General features: G+C 43.3%; 1 protein-coding gene across 1 annotated transcript in view; it reads right to left on the bottom strand.

The window, feature by feature from the left end:
* The window catches only part of HERC2 (HECT and RLD domain containing E3 ubiquitin protein ligase 2), a 230,098-nt gene extending 216,415 nt beyond the window's left edge, over window positions 1-13,683 (bottom strand). The window contains 2 exon segments of the mRNA XM_062205025.1: window positions 12,913-13,015; window positions 13,602-13,683. Coding sequence (XP_062061009.1) covers window positions 12,913-12,984 — 72 coding nt within the window. The 5' untranslated portion in view covers window positions 12,985-13,015; window positions 13,602-13,683.
* Window positions 13,684-17,062: the final 3,379 nt, after the last annotated feature.

Consider the following 17,062-nt stretch of genomic DNA (forward strand, 5'->3'; position numbering starts at 1 on the left):
TATTCTAATTTCATTTAATTTTATTTTAACACAACCACACTAACTCATTTTGTGTCTCCCTAAACATGGCAATGGCCAAAATGAGTAGTTGGAAAACAGAATGTATGGCCCACAAAAAACATATGCTATCTGATACTATACAGAAAAAGGCTGCCGGGCCGGCGCTTTGGCACAGCAGGTAAAGCCCTGCCCTGAAGTGCCAGCATCCCATATGGGCACCATTTCTAGTCCCAGCTGCTCCTCTTCCAATCCAGCTCTCTGCTATGGCCTGGGAAAATGGTAGAAGATGGCCCAAGCCCTTGGGCCCCTGCATTCACGTGGGAGACCCAGAAGAAGCTCCTGGCTCCTGCCTTCAGATCGGTGCAGCTCCAGCCATTGTGGCTATCTGGGAAGTGAACCAATGGATGGAAGACCTCTCTTTCTCTCTCTTTCTCTCTCTCTCTCTCTCTCTCTCTCTCTCTCTGCCTCTCTGTAACTCTTCCAAATAAATAAATCTTTTAAAAAAAAAGGTTGTCAACCCATGATTAGTGCCTTGGCCACCACTTCCCAGTGAGCTGCAGACAGAACAGATAGTTTTGTAGGCACATTCACTGGACACAGGGGGCTTTTTCAGAATGTTTGCAAGAAGAAACCACATCATAGAACAGTCCAAGAAGAGAAAAAAAAAAAGAAAGGAATTAAAATACTAGTTCTCTTAACTGTCCTTGCCAAGTGAATTATCACACCTGGGGAGCTAGCATCCACTCTGCCCACAGCTTGAGGACGTGTCACTGGCTCCTTTATAGAGCCAGAAAGCCACTCCCCAACCCTGTCATGTGACATCACAGCCAAGATGGGAGCCTAAGAGCAGCCCACAGGCACACTGGGGTGTCAACTGAGAGAGAAGGCATGAAGCTGAGGAATCTAACAGTTGTGCAAGGTGTGTAAACAGTTTTTTTAAGTAACTATGTCTAGTAGTATAGTATATTTAAGCAATTAAAACATCACACTGTTGTCATTCCTCAGTATTCACAGGGAATCGTTTCTAAGTCCAAAATCTGTGGATCCTCAAGTCTCTCATACAAAATGGCATAATATTTGCATATAACCTATGAATACTGTAAATCATTTATGGGTGACTTACAATACCCATTGAGTTGTAGACACTATATAAGTAGCTGTGATACTATATTGGCTAGGGAACGACAAGAAAAAAGTCTGTACATGTTCAGAGCACAATTTTTTATTTCCAAATATTTTTGATCAGCAGTTTGTTGAATTCACAGATATGGAACCTATGACTAAGAAGAGCAAACTCTATCAGCAATTTTAACAAATGCAAACTCCTAAAAAGTGCCTAAATAGCAGCCAAACTGTCAGGATACTTCAAACTAAACATTTTAGGTGGATGTTTTAATAAACACAGTTATACCTCAATAAAGTTGTTTTTAAAAATACAAATCCTGAAAAATACAATAGCTAAAATTAAGAACTCAGTAAATTAAAAGCAGATTGAGAAGCCCTGTGCTTTCACCCGTGAAGGATGAACTCTTTAGGAATTACCTTCCTGCTATAATCAACCAGATAAACCAGACAGAACTTATATAACAGGTGTCTCCAAACTCTGGACAAACAGCACAGAACTGTGATCCCTGAGAAAACAGAAATAAAGGAAGACTGCCCCAGCTTAGTGCCCAGAAGCAACTTCCATGCTGCAGCACAGGCAAGAGAAACCCAAATAGAGCCCAGAGGTCTTGAGAGTTAAAGAGTCAGATAAGCTAAGCTCTGGAGATGAGTAGAGGTAACATGGGAGTCTTTGGCCGAATACTGAAATGGGCATGGGTTGAGGAAATTCCATCTAAGGTTGTTGGGTAAGGAAGTTTCAGAAATGAGTAGGAGCAATCCCCATGATTCACACAGTATGGGAAAAGTTTGTGTTTCCACAGACTAGAATGGAAAGACCTCCCAAGACACCAAGCTTAAGATAAGACATAAGTAGAATATTGCCTTAGTGGTGTGGATAAATTTGCCCAAGAGTAAAGGCTGTGTGGATCAAACTTAAGAAACCATAGCATCAAGCTTTGAAAAATTGGTCCCAAGTAGCTTACATGCTAACAAAACTAATATTCTTTAAAGAAATAAAACAAAATCTAGCACAGAACACAATACTCATAACATCCAGAGTTCAATCAAAAATCAGCAAGCATGTAAATATGCCCATAACCAGATCAATCAACAGAATCAATCAATAGAAATGCAAAACATGCTGCCTACGCTCAGCAACAGAGAGTAAAACAATCTGGTAAGGAATGAAACAAAATATATGATAAGGCCTTAAAGAGAACCTCTAAAAATAAAAATGTTAAAAGTGAAAATGCTGATAAATTTCATAATCTGTAAAACCCTGACAAGATTAGTCCAAAATATGAAAATAACAAATAATCAAAATTATGAATAAACAAGTAAGCAATGCTACCTACCCTACAAACAAAAATCATCACAAGATGTGATTCCAAACTATTTTACCTTAATTTGAAAACTTAGAGGTATTTGCTATATAGGCACTTTATAATTAAGTCTTTGAAAAGTTAAAGGGGGACTCTAAATATGGAATGTGTAAAGAGCCAATGGCAAAACACAGAAGAAACAAAACTCTAGGAGAGAAGGGGTGGCATCATCCTCTGGACATCCCAGTATTTTGCACAGATAGAGTACCCATCCTTAGTCATTATGTTCATGTAATATCATTCTTGTCCTCTACTAACCCATGAACTAGCACCCTCTCCAGGGCAAAAGCCATTTCCTGTTCATCTCTGTAGTTCAGTCACATTCCATCTGGACTGTGGGCAAGGTATTGTTCTTCAGTTACAATTAAGATGAGAAATAGCATCAGTCCTACATGTTAAAAAAGGAGTTTATGACTAATACCATTTAAAAATTATTAACAGGGACCAGTGCCGTGGCACACTAGGTTAATCCTCTGCCTGCAGCGCCAGCGTCCCATATGCATGCCAGTTCTAGTCCTGGCTGCCCCTCTTCCAGTCCAGCTCTCTGCTATGGCCTGGGAAGGCAGTGGAGGAAGCCCAAGTGCTTGGGCCCTGCACCCGCATGGGAGACCAGGAAGAAGCACCTGGCTCCTGGCTTCGGATTGGCGCAGCTCCAGCCATTGTGGCCAACTGGGGAGTGAACCAACGGAAGGAAGACCTTTCTATCTCTCTCTCTCACTGTAACTCTGCCTGTCAAATAAATAAATATAATCTTTAAAAAAAATAAAATGAAAAACAGATCCTTCCCAGAAGGTGCTCCTAGTCCAGTTTTGAAGAGAGATAAACAAGGATAATGTAATGGTGGTGCATGTTATTTACTGTGAGCCCTTAGTTCTGCAAGATGTGGTTTTCTAAAAGTCCTGACACATAACCATGGTTAGCTATAACCATGCTAACATGAGATGACAGGTGTGACAATTACAATTAACACCCTACCCCAAAAAAAAAAAAAAAATCTATTTAGTCCCAGCTTAAGAAATGAAAACAGGGAATATGTATACATATTCACATGAAAATACCTAACCAAAGCACATATGACGTTTTATAGGAAAAGTAGAATTCTTAGAAAAATCATCTAGTTAGAGGACTATCAGTTATTCTGCTGTAAAACTACTAAAGTTTTACCAAAGTTAGAATCAATGTTTTACAGTAAATTCTGCTATGGTATTTTAATAGCATTGTGATGAAATTTATACAAAACTACATATTGCTTTTCTTTCATTCCTATTCAATTTCTCCACCAAAGTAAAATCTGGTGCTGAAAATGGCTTTGGTTGAATAGACATACTAATTCCTGAAGAAAAGCATAATGAGGCATTGTGTGTTTGGGGGTACTTTTTCTTAGATTGAAACAGTACAGTTTTCAGACGTTTTAATAACAGCACAGGGACATTTAAGTTAACTATGCTGCATGCTTTGAATCAACCTGACAAAATGCCATCTACAAAATTACCAAATCTTTTATATCGTAGAAATTTATTTTAAAATTTATTTATTTGAAAAGTAGAATATGAGAGAGAGAGAGAGAGAGAGAGAGAAAACAAGATTTTCCATCCACTGGTTCACACCCCAAATGTTCCCAATGGTTGGGGCTGGGCCAGGCAGAAGTTGGGAGACTGGAACTCCATCTGGGTCTCCCACATGGATGGCAGGGGCCCAAGTACGTGGGCCATCTTCTGCTGCTTTTCCACTTGCATTAGCAGGGAGCTAGATCCAAAGAGGAACAGCTGGGACTGAAATGGAATGGCAGCCTCCCAAGCCACAGCTTAACTTGCTGTGCTACAATGCTGGCCTTTAGCAAGGAATTTGGTAAACAAAAATGCTTCTATTGAGGCAGCTATACTTAGATATTAGAGGTAAAGAACACCTTTTAGAATCTACTCCATGCAAAAAATGTTTGTGTGTATCACTACTGCTGCAAATACAGTTTTGTAAAACTTTTATACTTCTGTCAAACCAATGGTTAAGAATGTTATACTACTATAGTTTTAATCTGTGATTACTTTAAAATTTACTGTACATGAATGAAAGAGTCATTTTTTGTTTGTGTTTTAAGATTTCTTTATTTACTTTTGAGAGACAGAGATCTTTCATCTGCTGGTTCACTTGCCAAACAGCAGGAGTAACAGCCAGAGCTGGGCTGATCTGAAGCCAGGAGCTTCTTCTGAGTCTCCCACATAGGTGCATTGGACCACTTGCCACTATGTTCTTAAGCCATTAGCAGGGAGCTGGACCAGAAGTGGAGCAGCTGGGACTTGAATAGGTGCCCATATGGGATGCTGGCAGCACAGGCAAAAAATGGCCATTTTTCCATTCAATTATTGTTTATAGCTGTTGTCTTTATACCCACTAAACTAGGGTCCTTTTGCTTTTTACTCGTTAAGCGTCTTATTTGGTGAAGTATTAAGCCTTTTTATGGTAATATAAATTTAAAATGTTATCTCAAAAACTAAAAAAAAAAAAAAGACAAGGAGAAAGGAGGCTGGGAGAGAGAGAGGGAAAGAGGAGAGGGCGGAGAGAGGGAGAGAGGATGAGAATATTATAGTCTTAGAATTGTATCTACACATCATGTTGAACCTGGTAAAAACTAAAAATTTAAATTTTAAATTTTAAAAATACATAAAACAAACAAACAAAAAACAATCTACCCTTACAGTAGGGCCAACATCATGGTATAGTGGGTTAAACCGCCATCTGCAGTGGCAATATCCCATGTGGGTGCCAGTTTGAGTCCCAGATGCTCCACTTTCAATCCAGCTTCCTTCTGATGTGCCTGGGAAAGCAGTGGAGGAGAGCCCAAGTGCTTGAGCCCCTGCACCCATGTGGGAGGCCTGGAAAAAGTTCCTGGCTCCTGGCTTCTGCTTGGCCCAGCCCCAGTCATCTTGGTCATTTGAGGAGAGAACCAGCAAATAGAAGATCTCTCTCTGTCTCTCCCCTCTCTAACTCTGCCTTTCAAGTGAATAAGTCTTTAAAAAGAAAAAAAAAATCAGCTCCTAAAAACATCAATTAAGTTACCTATATCTACAAAATTCTTACAAATATCATCTGTCAGCTGGATAATGAGAAAACTTGAGAATTTACCAAAACATCCAGTTTATGCTTTTTCATCATCTGCTATTTCTAAGCATAAAGTGAAACATTTACATTCAGTATGTTTAAATGTAATTGTAAAAGCTTACTTTTGTGCTTCATTATTTTAAATGGACATTTAGAGGAAGAGACTAATAAATGATCCTGACTTTACTGATACTCAACAATGCTGATAGACTTAAAAGGCTGGGACAAAAGAAGCCAATCTCAAAAGGCCACAAACCATTTGATAATCTTGATAGAGGCAGAGAACTGTTCACTGGTTGCCAGGGGTTAGAGATGGTGACAAATGAGAATTAGTGACTAACAGGGGTAGCAGAGGGAGATCTTTCAGTGATCTTTCAGTCCTGTAACTGTGGTAGTGGTCACATGGTTAGGCACATGTGACAGAATGACACAGAACTCTCACGCGTGCTGTTCAAATGTCTGTTACCTGGTTTTCCTATTGTTGTGCGGTTATGGAAGGCTGTGCAGTTACGGAAGACGCACTCACTGGGAGAGTCTGGGAAAGAGTACACAGTGTGCTCTCCACTTTGCAACTTCCTGTGAGTCTATTATTATTTCAAAATTAATTAAAAGTTTAAAAAAATTGTTTCATGCGTATCTAATTTCATGTGCTACTTCAAAGAACCCAAAATAGAAACTGTAGGAAATTCATCTAGTGCAGCTTATGCAAGAAAGAGCAAAGTAACTCCTATTCTGGACACAGGCTCCAAGGCACAACCTGAGTCTTACACCAAGATTAGCAAATAAACACACATGTCTCAGAATAACATGTTTTTAAGAGATCATGTTCTGTTTTTTATGGCCCCTTTGCTTAAAGGGACTTTTTTGGTTCACTCAAAAGATAGCAGGACTTTTACAGGACAAACACAATAGTGATATGCCTAACACCTCTTTGCTCTGTATTGTATTGCCTCTTCAAGAGAACGGTGAAGAAAACACAGTGATCCAAGTGATTCCACTCAATTATCAGAAATCCATATCAAAAACAAGAGTGTTAATGTATTAAGTGGAGGATATTCTTATGTCCCATAAGTTATAGTTATATCTAAGTGTAAGTAAAAGATGTATCACTCTTGGGTGCTTCTTTAAAGTTAATTAAATTTAAAAAAAAAAGAAACAAAAATGAAATTAACTACAAGATGGAATAACTGAACAGCCCCGTCTGGACTGTTGAGAAACAGTTTGTTTATTTTGTGTGTGTGTGCAAACTGTTGAACTCTTAGTTACTGAGTTGGCCTTCTTGCATAAAGTTAAGTGAAAAATGGATCTTAGTGGAAAATGGGACTGGGAATGGGAGAGAGAGGAGGTGGAGGGGTAGAGGGTGGGTACAGTGGGAAGAATCACTATATTCCTAAAGTTATACTTATGAAATGCAAGAAGTTTATATTCATTAAATAAAAGGTTTCTTAGGGAAAAAAATAAAATAAAATATAAATTAAAAAACAAGAGTGCAATTTATGTACAAATCAGATGGATGCCTAGCAGGTAACAGGCACTCCATTAGAAGCTGCGGATGCAGGGTCCTAGGCTTAATACTCTAAAAGTCTGTGACCAAAAAATTGAGGCTCAGAGATCTGTACAACAGAAGTATTCACACTCTAGAACTCTTCCTTCTGAAGTTACTGAAAATGTCAAGAGCACTTCAAGTAGAAAATAGATTCACTAAATCCTATGGCTAAGAAATATCTTTAACATATATATGTCTTTCACACATATTATTCATTAATCAGGTGTCAATTCTGTTTCCAAAACAAATGCTCGAAGGAAGGAATGAGGCACAGCACAAAGCTTGCATCTGAGGCATGTCTGCAGGGCGGATCCCAAGAAGTGATACTATGTCTAATTCCTCAGGTCTGAACAACATTCATTCCTCACCACTAATAAACAATGCTGAAGAAACTAGATAAAACAAGGGTCAGCAACCACTTTTTTATGCTACTTAGAAAGTTGCAATACTCATAAATATTTTGTTTCTCTTGTGCACTATCTAAAACCTAGTCTTTACACTTACTCCTGGGAGTTTGGAAGAACATTGAGTAATGGCTGAAATGTCTAAGGGTCAACTTCTGTGTACTATAGAATAAATTGGAAGTAAAAATAACAAGTGCTCCACCACATACCTCAAGCTTCATTCTGTGTGCACCAGCCTGACTCACCACAGGGACTCAAGTCAGCTCTAACTGGCTTTAGATTAAGACACTAAAACTCATGTTCAATACTTATTCAACTATGATTATGAAGAGAAAAAAAAAAAAAAAACTTCACTAAGTCAGGTTCTTTTCTTCCAAGTGTTTCAAAATACATAAAACACTAATATAAAAGCAATTACTCAAACAGGTGTACCTAATCTCAAGAATTCAGAAATAAACTCAGCTAAGCACAGTGGTGGCAGGGCCTAGCTGCCACAAAGAAGACATATTTCAGACAATATTCATGTGTATGGTCAAAAAAACTCCAAGACTGTATCTGTGACTAATTGTATAATAGGTCATTTTAATTTCTGTTCTGTGGAAAGCATAAAGCATTCCAACAAACGGTTTTAAAGTGTTTTTTTCTTTTTCTGCACCCATGCTGTTGATTGCTAAATGTAATAGTCTGATCATGACACTGAATAAATATGCCTTCAAAAAAAACCTCGGCCGGCGCCATGGTTTAACAGGCTAATCCTCAGCCTAGCGGCACCGACACACCGGGTTCTAGTCCTGATTGGGGCACCAGATTCTATCCCGGTTGCCCCTCTTCCAGGCCAGCTCTCTGCTATGGCCCGGGAAGGCAGTGGAGGATGGTCCAAGTCCTTGGGCCCTGCACCCGCATGGGAGACCAGGAGAAGCACCTGGCTCCTGGCTTCGGATCAGCACAATGCGCCGGCCGCAGCGGCCATTGGAGGGTGAACCAACAGCAAAAAGGAAGACCTTTCTCTCTGTCTTTCTCTCTCACTATCCACTCTGCCTGTCCAAAAAAAAAAAAAAGATCTCAAAAAAAAAACCTCAGAAACAAGAAATTATTCATCTCGCAACTCTCCCATCCACTTAAATAAAAGAAAAGAAAAAAAAGTAATAGCTGAGGGGCTGGCACTGTGGCAAACAGATAGAGCCGCCACCTGCAGTGCCAGCATTCCATATGGATGCCAGCTCAATTCCTGGCCATTCCACTTCCAACCCAGCTCTCTGCTGTGGCCTGGGAAAGCAGCGGAAGATGGTCCAAGTGCTTGGGTCCCTGCACCTGGGTGGGAGACCTGGAGGAATCTCCAAGCTCCTGGCTTCGGATAGGCGCAGTTCCAGCTGTTGTGGCCATCTGAGGAATAAACCAGCAGATGGAAGACCTCTCTCTCTCTCTCTCTCAGCCTCTCTGTAACTCTGCCCTTCAAATAAATAAATAAATCTGGGGGCTGGTGCTGTGGCGCAGCGCATAAAAACCCTGGCCTGAAGCGCCAGCATCCCATATAGGCGCTGATTCGAGACCCAGCTGCTCCACTTCCGATCCAGCTCTCTGCTGTGGCCTGGGAAAGCAATAGAAAATGGCCTATGTCCTTGGGCCCCTGCACCTGCATGGGAGACCTGGAAGAAGCTCCTGGCTCCTGGCTTCAGATCAGCGCAGTTCCAGCTATCGCAGCAAACTGGGGAGTGAACTATCGATGGAGGACCTCTCTCTCTCTCTCTCTCTCTCTTTCTGCCTCTGCCTCTCTCTCTGTGCAACTCTGACTTTCAAAATACATAAGTAAATCTTTAAAAATAAATAAATAAATCTTGTTAAAAAAGTAATAGCTGAATAAAAGAAAATATTTCAACAAAAACAAAAGTATGCTTTGGTGAAGGACACATGTCTTCTAGTTCTGCCTTTTTAAGTTTTTGTTCATGATGGATATGAACATGATTTTTCTTTGTGTACAAAAACTAAAATAAAGTCAATAAAGACAATTAAAAAAAAAAAAAGTAGTTACTACACCAATTCTTGACCCAATTCATTGTGCTCTGTCTCATCTAACATTATACCATTAATAAAAATCTATCATCCACAACATAGTGGACATATGCCTAGCTTCATATCTACTGGCACTCAACACCTGTTTAAAAAGAGAGGAAAAAAAATGGATCAGGCATTATGGCAAAGTGGCTAAGCCATCACTTTTGATGCCCACATCCCACACTGGAGTGCTGGCTGGAGTTGTGGCTACTTGTACTTCCAATCCAGCTTCCTGCTAATGTATCCTGAGAGGCAGAAGATTATAGCTCCAGTGCCTAGGCCCAGCTACCCACAAAGGGCACCAGATGGAGTTCAGGCTCCTAGCTATTGCAGACATTTGGGCAGTGAACCAGCAGATGAAAAGTTTCTCTTTCTCACTCTGTTGTTTGGCCTTTCAAGGGGATGAAAAGAAACATTTTTTAAAAATTAAAAAGAGGCAACAATACTTCTTTACAACTATGATCAACTGCTGCTTAGGAGATACTACATGATTCCTCATGAACAGCATTGTACTATGTTAAGATGTTATTAGCCAGCGCCGCAGCTCAATAGGCTAATCCTCCGCCTGCAACGCTGGCACACCGGGTTCTAGTCCCGGTCGGGGCGCTGTATTCTGTCCCGGTTGCCCCTCTTCCAGGCCAGCTCTCTGCTGTGGCCCGGGAGTGCAGTGGAGGATGGCCCAAGTGCTTGGGTCCTGCACCCGCATGGGAGACCAGGAGAAGCACCTGGCTCCTGGCTTCAGATCAGCGCGGTACACCGGCCACAGTGCGCTGGCCGCAGTGGCCATTAAAGGGTGAACCAACGGCAAAAAGGAAGACCTTTCTCTCTGTCTCTCTCTCTCTCACTGTCCACTCTGCCTGTCAAAAAAAAAAGATGTTATTATAGTGGCACTGTGGCGTAGCAGGTAAAGCTGCCACCTGCAATGCCTCATCCCATATGGCGCTTGTTCGAGTCCCAGCTGCTCCACTTCCAATCCAGCTCTCTGTTGTGGCCTTGAAAAGCAGTGGAGGATGGCCCAAGTCCTTGGGCCCCTGAGCCCATGTGGGAGACTTGGAAGAGGCTCCTGGCTCCTGGCTTTGGATTGAGTGCAGCTCCAGACATTGTGGCCATTTGGGGAGTGAACCAACAGATGGAAGAGCTTGCTCTCTCTCTCTCTCTCTCTCTCTCTCTGCCTCAACCTCTCTATAACTCTTCCTTTCAAATAAATAAATAAATCTTCTTAAAAAATGTTATTATAGGGGCTGGCGCTGTGGCGCAGTGGGTTAAAGCCCTAACCTGAAGCACCAGCATTCCATATGGGCACCAGTTCTAGTCCTGGCTGCTCCTCTTCCGATCCAGCTCTCTCTGCTGTGGCCTGGGAAAGCAGTGGAGGATGGTCCAAGTCCTTGGGCCCCTGCACCCGCATAGGAGACCAGGAGAAGCACCTGGCTCCTGGCTTTAGATCAGTGCAGCTCCAGCTATTGCAGCCATCTGGGGAGTGAACCAGCAGATGGAAGACCTCTCTCTGTCTATACCTCTCTCTGTAACTCTTTCTTTCAAATAAATAAAATAAATCTGTTTAAAAAATAAAATAATTATAAAAGATTACTTGATAAATACTTGACAATGGTTAACTTCATGGAGGAAGAAAAAACACATATACACACTACAAAATATTTCAGATACTACATTTTGCTCACGTTCCAAAAGCAGTTTTTCCAAACTGACTGCAAACAAAACTAGCTTGGTGCTAAGAATTAGCCACAGTTGGGTCGGCACTGTGGAGCAGTAGGTTAAGCTCCTGCCTGCAGTGCCAGCATCCCATGAGGACATAGGTTTAAGTCCAGACTGCTCCACTTCTAATCCAGCTCCCTGCTAATGCACCTGGGAAAGCAGCAGATGACTTAAGTACCCTGGCCCCTGCCACCTATATGAGAGTTACAGATGGAATTCCAGGCTTCTAGCTTTGTCCTGGACCAGCCCTGGCCACTGGGGGTGTGAACCATCAGATGGAACATATACCTCTGTTTCTCTAACTCTGCAGTTCAAATAAATAAATAAATCAGAAAAAAGAGAATCATCACAGTTATTATTTACTTAGTAATTTCCTGACAAGCTTGCAAGTATGTTATTAAACCAAAATACTAGAGTCTAAAGCCAATTATCTGTTTCTTCATGCTCCTAATGTGAAAATCTGAGTGTTTTTCTGAATATGATCTGCCACAGTATAAACAGCAGTTTAGGGTCCAGCACTATGGCGTCATGGGAAAACCATCACTTGCAGTGCCAGCAACCCACATAGGCGCCAATTCAAGTCCCAGCTACTCCAATTCCCATCCAGCTCCCTGCTAATGTGCCTGGGAAAGCAGTAGAAGATGGTCCAAGTCCTTGGGCCCCTGCACCCATGTGGGAGACCCAGAAGAAGCTCCTGGCTTCAGATTGGCCCAGCTCTGCTGTTGCAGCCATTTGAGGAGTGAACCTGTGGATGGAAGACTTCTCTCTCTCTCTGCCTCTCTGTAACTCTGCCTTTCAAATAAATAAATCTTTTAAAAAATTCACTTAAAAAAACAGTTCAAAGAAATCTTATCTTTTCAGAAACACAAATAAAGATCTCTAAAATGAGTGAGACGTTGGGACAGGCCTTTTGGCGTGGTAGGTTATGCCCCTGGCTGGGACACCAGCAGCCTCTATTGGAGTACCTGGTTCAAATTCTGGCTACTCCATGCTTCAAATCCAACTTCTTGCTAACATGCATGGGAGGAGTAGATAACAGTCCAAGTATTTGGGTTCCTGTCACTAACATGAGAGAACCAGATGGAATTCTGGGCTCCTAGCTCCTGCTTGGTCTACCCCTAACCCTGAAACAGAGCATGGGAGAGTTCTCTATTTCTCTGTCACTCTGCCTTTCAAACAAATAAATCAACCTTTAAAAACAAAAGAGTGAGTTTCTGTAAGCCATAATAAATTACTACATGTCAGTTCCCCAATTTTCCCTCCTAGTTAACTGAGCAACCCAAAATCTGTCAGTAACAAACAAACAACAGCCTCCAAGTTATGGTTCAGCATGACACAGGCTTCTTAGAACAATAAAAATAAAAATTGGAAAATACTGCATAACTAGATCTCAAGTTTCTTGCACTTATAAATAACTGCTTACAATGCCGCCACCTGCGATCTACAAGAACAGCCATAAAAACTGTTACATTTTAATTATAGGACATAAGCCTGTTTCTGTAATCTGGAAAAATCCAACTGACAACCCTTTACATATCCTTTAAACACAGCCTTAACCAGCAATGTAAATATGGAGGCAGGAACATATCCCAGAGAAAAGCAAGCGAAACCCCACCTGTATATCTGTTTTCAACCATTTGGAGTCGAGTCGAGCCTGGGCAGCCAAACAGAAAGACTCGGAGGGCATCTTTCCTGCAGCGTGCTCCCAGCTGGCAGGCCTGCAAGTCAGAACAGAAATGCTGAAGCCCTAAAACCTTTCTCCGCGTCCACAAGGACCCTCCCGCAAGGTTTGCTGCGGCGAAGATAGAAAAAGCGGAGCGAGAAGAGGTGGGGGAGGGGGACTAGGGGCGGGGAGAGGGGAAGATGGAGAGGGAAGCAGGCGAAGCCCACTTCCACCACGGGCAGGGCTCGCCCCGTTTCGGTCCTACGCAGGCAAGACCTTGAGAACGGAGGGTCACAGGAGACCAGATCTCAATGTCATGCCCCTTCCCTTCAATTCCGAAGGCAGACACACACACCGGCGACAAGAAGCCCATGGCTTCACCGAGAAATGACACCAGCGTGCATCTGCCGCTTGACCCCGGACCCGTGCGTGGTGCACCTAACACATTAACCAAAAGTCAGAGAAATCCACGACCATAATCACTCGGAAAGGGAAAGACAGAAGACCGGAGAGCGCGCCGCGGGCGGTCCTCGCAGGCCCAGGTCCGGCCTCCGCGCCAACAACCCTCCGCCCCAGCCCCCTGTCCGCCGGCCCCCGGGCCGCACCGCCCCCAGCCTCCCCCGCGCCCCAGGCACCAGCACCTGACGCACAGCGGCCCGGAGCCTCGCCCCACCGGTGCGCGGACGCAGCCTCCAGCAGCCGCTAGCTCCGGCCGGCGCTCGCGATCCCAGCGCCTCTCGCGGCCGGAGGGGCGGGCCGACGTGGGGGCTACCGCCCCTGGCGCCCAGCCAATCGCAGAGAGGCTACTGCGCGGGCACAGCCAATGGGGAAGAGGAACCCCTTCGCCGCTCCTCCCTACTCCCCTGCTTTCTTCGATCTCTCATATCTTCCTCTTTGGATCTCCGCCGCTACAGCCAGGGCCAACCGCAGGCGCCGGGGGGCGGGATTTCCGCCGTACGCGCCGACCCGCGCACGCGCTCTCGGCCGAGATTTCGCAGGGTTGAGTCCAGCCTTTGATGGTCACGTACTGTGGAGGGTTCAAGGGCTGTGTGGGTCAGGCGACTGGGTCAGCAACACTGGATGAGGACACAACTCGAGAGGCCAGCGGGGCCTGCAAGAGCTTGGAGCTGTCTGTCCCACAGAATGCTACAGAAATCTTGAGGACTCCGAAAAGTAAATGGAAACAGGAATGGAAGAAAATCAGACCTCAGGGTACCCCTGAGACAACGGTGGTCCAAAAATAAAATAGAAACGTAAAACAATGGAAACCGTACGGAGTGTTTCCTGATCATAATGGAATTAAACTGCAAATCAACGAATAATAGCAGGACAATCTCTGAACATTTGAAAATTAACATACTTCTTAATAACCCAGGAATCAAATAATAACAATCCATAGGCCAGAGGACTCTCAAAGGAATTAGAATGTATTTTTAATTGTATAAAAATTTAATACAACACATCAAAGTTTGTGGGATGCAACTGAAGTGAAGATTAGAGCAAGATATTTTGTATTAGCTGGTTATATCAGAAAAGAAGAAAAAGAAAACCAAGTCTAAACTTCCATTTTAAGAAACTGGGAAGGGGGGGGATGAAAATACACCCAAAGAAAGCAAAAGAAATAAATAATGGACTGCAAATGAGGTGAAAAACACCAATGAAACTAAAAGCTGGTTCTTTAAAAGATCAAAAATGTTAATCTCTAGCAAAACTGACAAAAAAGAGGAGGAAATACTTACTAGTATCAGAAATGCAAGAAGATATAACTAGAGATCATACAGACTTTAAAATTAAAGGACTGGTAGAAACAATGGTATACACATAAATTTCACAATTTATACGAACTGGACTAATTCCTTTGGAGCTACATACTACTAAAACTCAATAAGAAATAGATAATGCTGAACAGACCCCATGACTATTAAAGAATGAATTTGCTGTTTAAAACCTTCCCACAAAGAATTTTTTTTTTTTAAATTTTTGACAGAGTGGACAGTAGAGGGAGACAGAGAGAAAGGTCTTCCTTTTGCCGTTGGTTCACCCTCCAATGGCCGCCGCGGTTGGTGCGCTGCGGCCGGCGCACCACGCTGATCCGATGGCAGGAGCCAGGTGCTTCTCCTGGTCTCCCATGGGGTGCAGGGCCCAAGAACCTGGGCCATCCTCCACTGCACTCCCTGGCCACAGCAGAGAGCTGGCCTGGAAGAGGGGCAACCGGGACAGGATCGGTGCCCCGACCGGGGCTAGAACCCGGTGTGCCGGCGCCGCAAAGCAGAGGATTAGCCTGTTAAGCCACAGCGCCGGCCCCCACAAAGAATTTTGAGGCCCAAACTATTCAATGGTAGATTCTGGTCCTACCAATTATTTAACAAAGAAACAGCACCAGTTGTACCAAAACTCTCCCAAACAATTAAAGTGGAACGAACAGTTCCATTCTATAAGTTAACATGAACCTGATAACAAAGCTAGAAAAAGGCATTACAAGAAAATTTCAGGCCAAAATCCCTCCTGAATTTACTTTGAATACAACAAGCCTATATACAGCACGAGGTCTTGGTGCCTAGGGTGTATGTACTCATCTTTGACACATGAGCTGTTTTAAAGCCCTGAAAAGTAGGTCTACATTCTAGGAATTGTTTAATTCTCTCTCTTTTTTAAGATTTATGTATTTTATTTGAAAGGCAGAGTTAGAGAGAGAGATCTTCCATAAAAAGATTCACTCCTCAGTAAACAGCGGAAGATGGGCCAAGTTCTTGGGCCCCTGCACCCATGTGGGAGACCCAGCTCCTGACTCCTAGCTTTGGCCAGCCCAGCCCTGGCCACTGCTGCCATTTGGGGAGTAAATGGAAGATTCTCTCTCTCTCTCTCTCTCTCTCTCTCTCTATATATATATATATATATATATATATATATACACACACACATATATACATACATATACATATATATATCCCTCTCTGTAACTCTGCCTTTCAAATAAATAAATAAATCTTTGTTAAAAAATTAAAAATTTTCTGAGAGGCAGAGAAAGGAAGAATTCCCATCTTCTGGCTCACTCCGCAAATGCTCACAAGCTGAGTCTGGGCCAGGGATGAAGCCAGGGGCTTGGAATGCAATTCATGTCTTCCATATGGGTGGCCAGAACCCAATTACTTGAACCATCACTCCTGCCTCCCAAAATCTGTTTTGGCAGGAAGCTGGAGTCAGGAGCCAGAGCCAGGAATCAAACCCATGAACCCCTCTGTGGGATGTGGGCATCTTAATTGCTGGGCTAAACACCCACTCCTCCATGAAATTTCTGAAGTGTCCTCATACAAATGTCCTTGCTGACCTAGAAGCAGTTTCCCATACTCAAAACCTGATGTGGGATCTAATAAGCAGAGTAGACAAGGAAAAGTGGGTCATACTTAGCATCCATGAAATTGAGGGAAAAGGCCGGCGCCGTGGCTCAACAGGCTAATCCTCCGCCTCGCGGCGCCGGCACACCGGGTTCTAGCCCCGGTCGGGGCACCGATCCTGTCCCGGTTGCCCCTCTTCCAGGCCAGCTCTCTGCTGTGGCCAGGGAGTGCAGTGGAGGATGGCCCAAGTGCTTGGGCCCTGCACCCCATGGGAGACCAGGAGAAGCACCTGGCTCCTGCCATCGGAACAGCGCGGTGCGCCGGCCGCAGCGCGCTACCGCGGCGGCCATTGGAGGGTGAACCAACGGCAAAAGGAAGACCTTTCTCTCTGTCTCTCTCACTGTCTACTCTGCCTGTCAAAAAAAAAAAAAGAAAAAGAAAAAGAAAAAGAAATTGAGGGAAAAAAGCCTTAACCTTGAAATAAGTTGTCATCCCTTGAAACCGGAGTTATGGCCCCAACAATCACGAGAAACAATCTTTTAGTATGCTGGGGTGAGGTATAGTTCCCCAAGGTGAATCCTATCATCTTAGCATCTAACAGAGGATGCACGGCCTCGAAACCCTACAAATGATGCACATACTCAGAACCTAGAGATGTGTAGGGTAATGAGCAGAAGGAACAAGGCTTAACTGTGCTGTGAGCCATTGGCCATACTGAGAACACAGAAATCTGGAATGTAAAGAGTAGAGTGGTCAAGGACATGTGG

Source organism: Lepus europaeus, chromosome 11 (genome assembly GCF_033115175.1).
Source record: "Lepus europaeus isolate LE1 chromosome 11, mLepTim1.pri, whole genome shotgun sequence".
NCBI classification, from domain to species: Eukaryota; Metazoa; Chordata; class Mammalia; order Lagomorpha; family Leporidae; genus Lepus; species Lepus europaeus.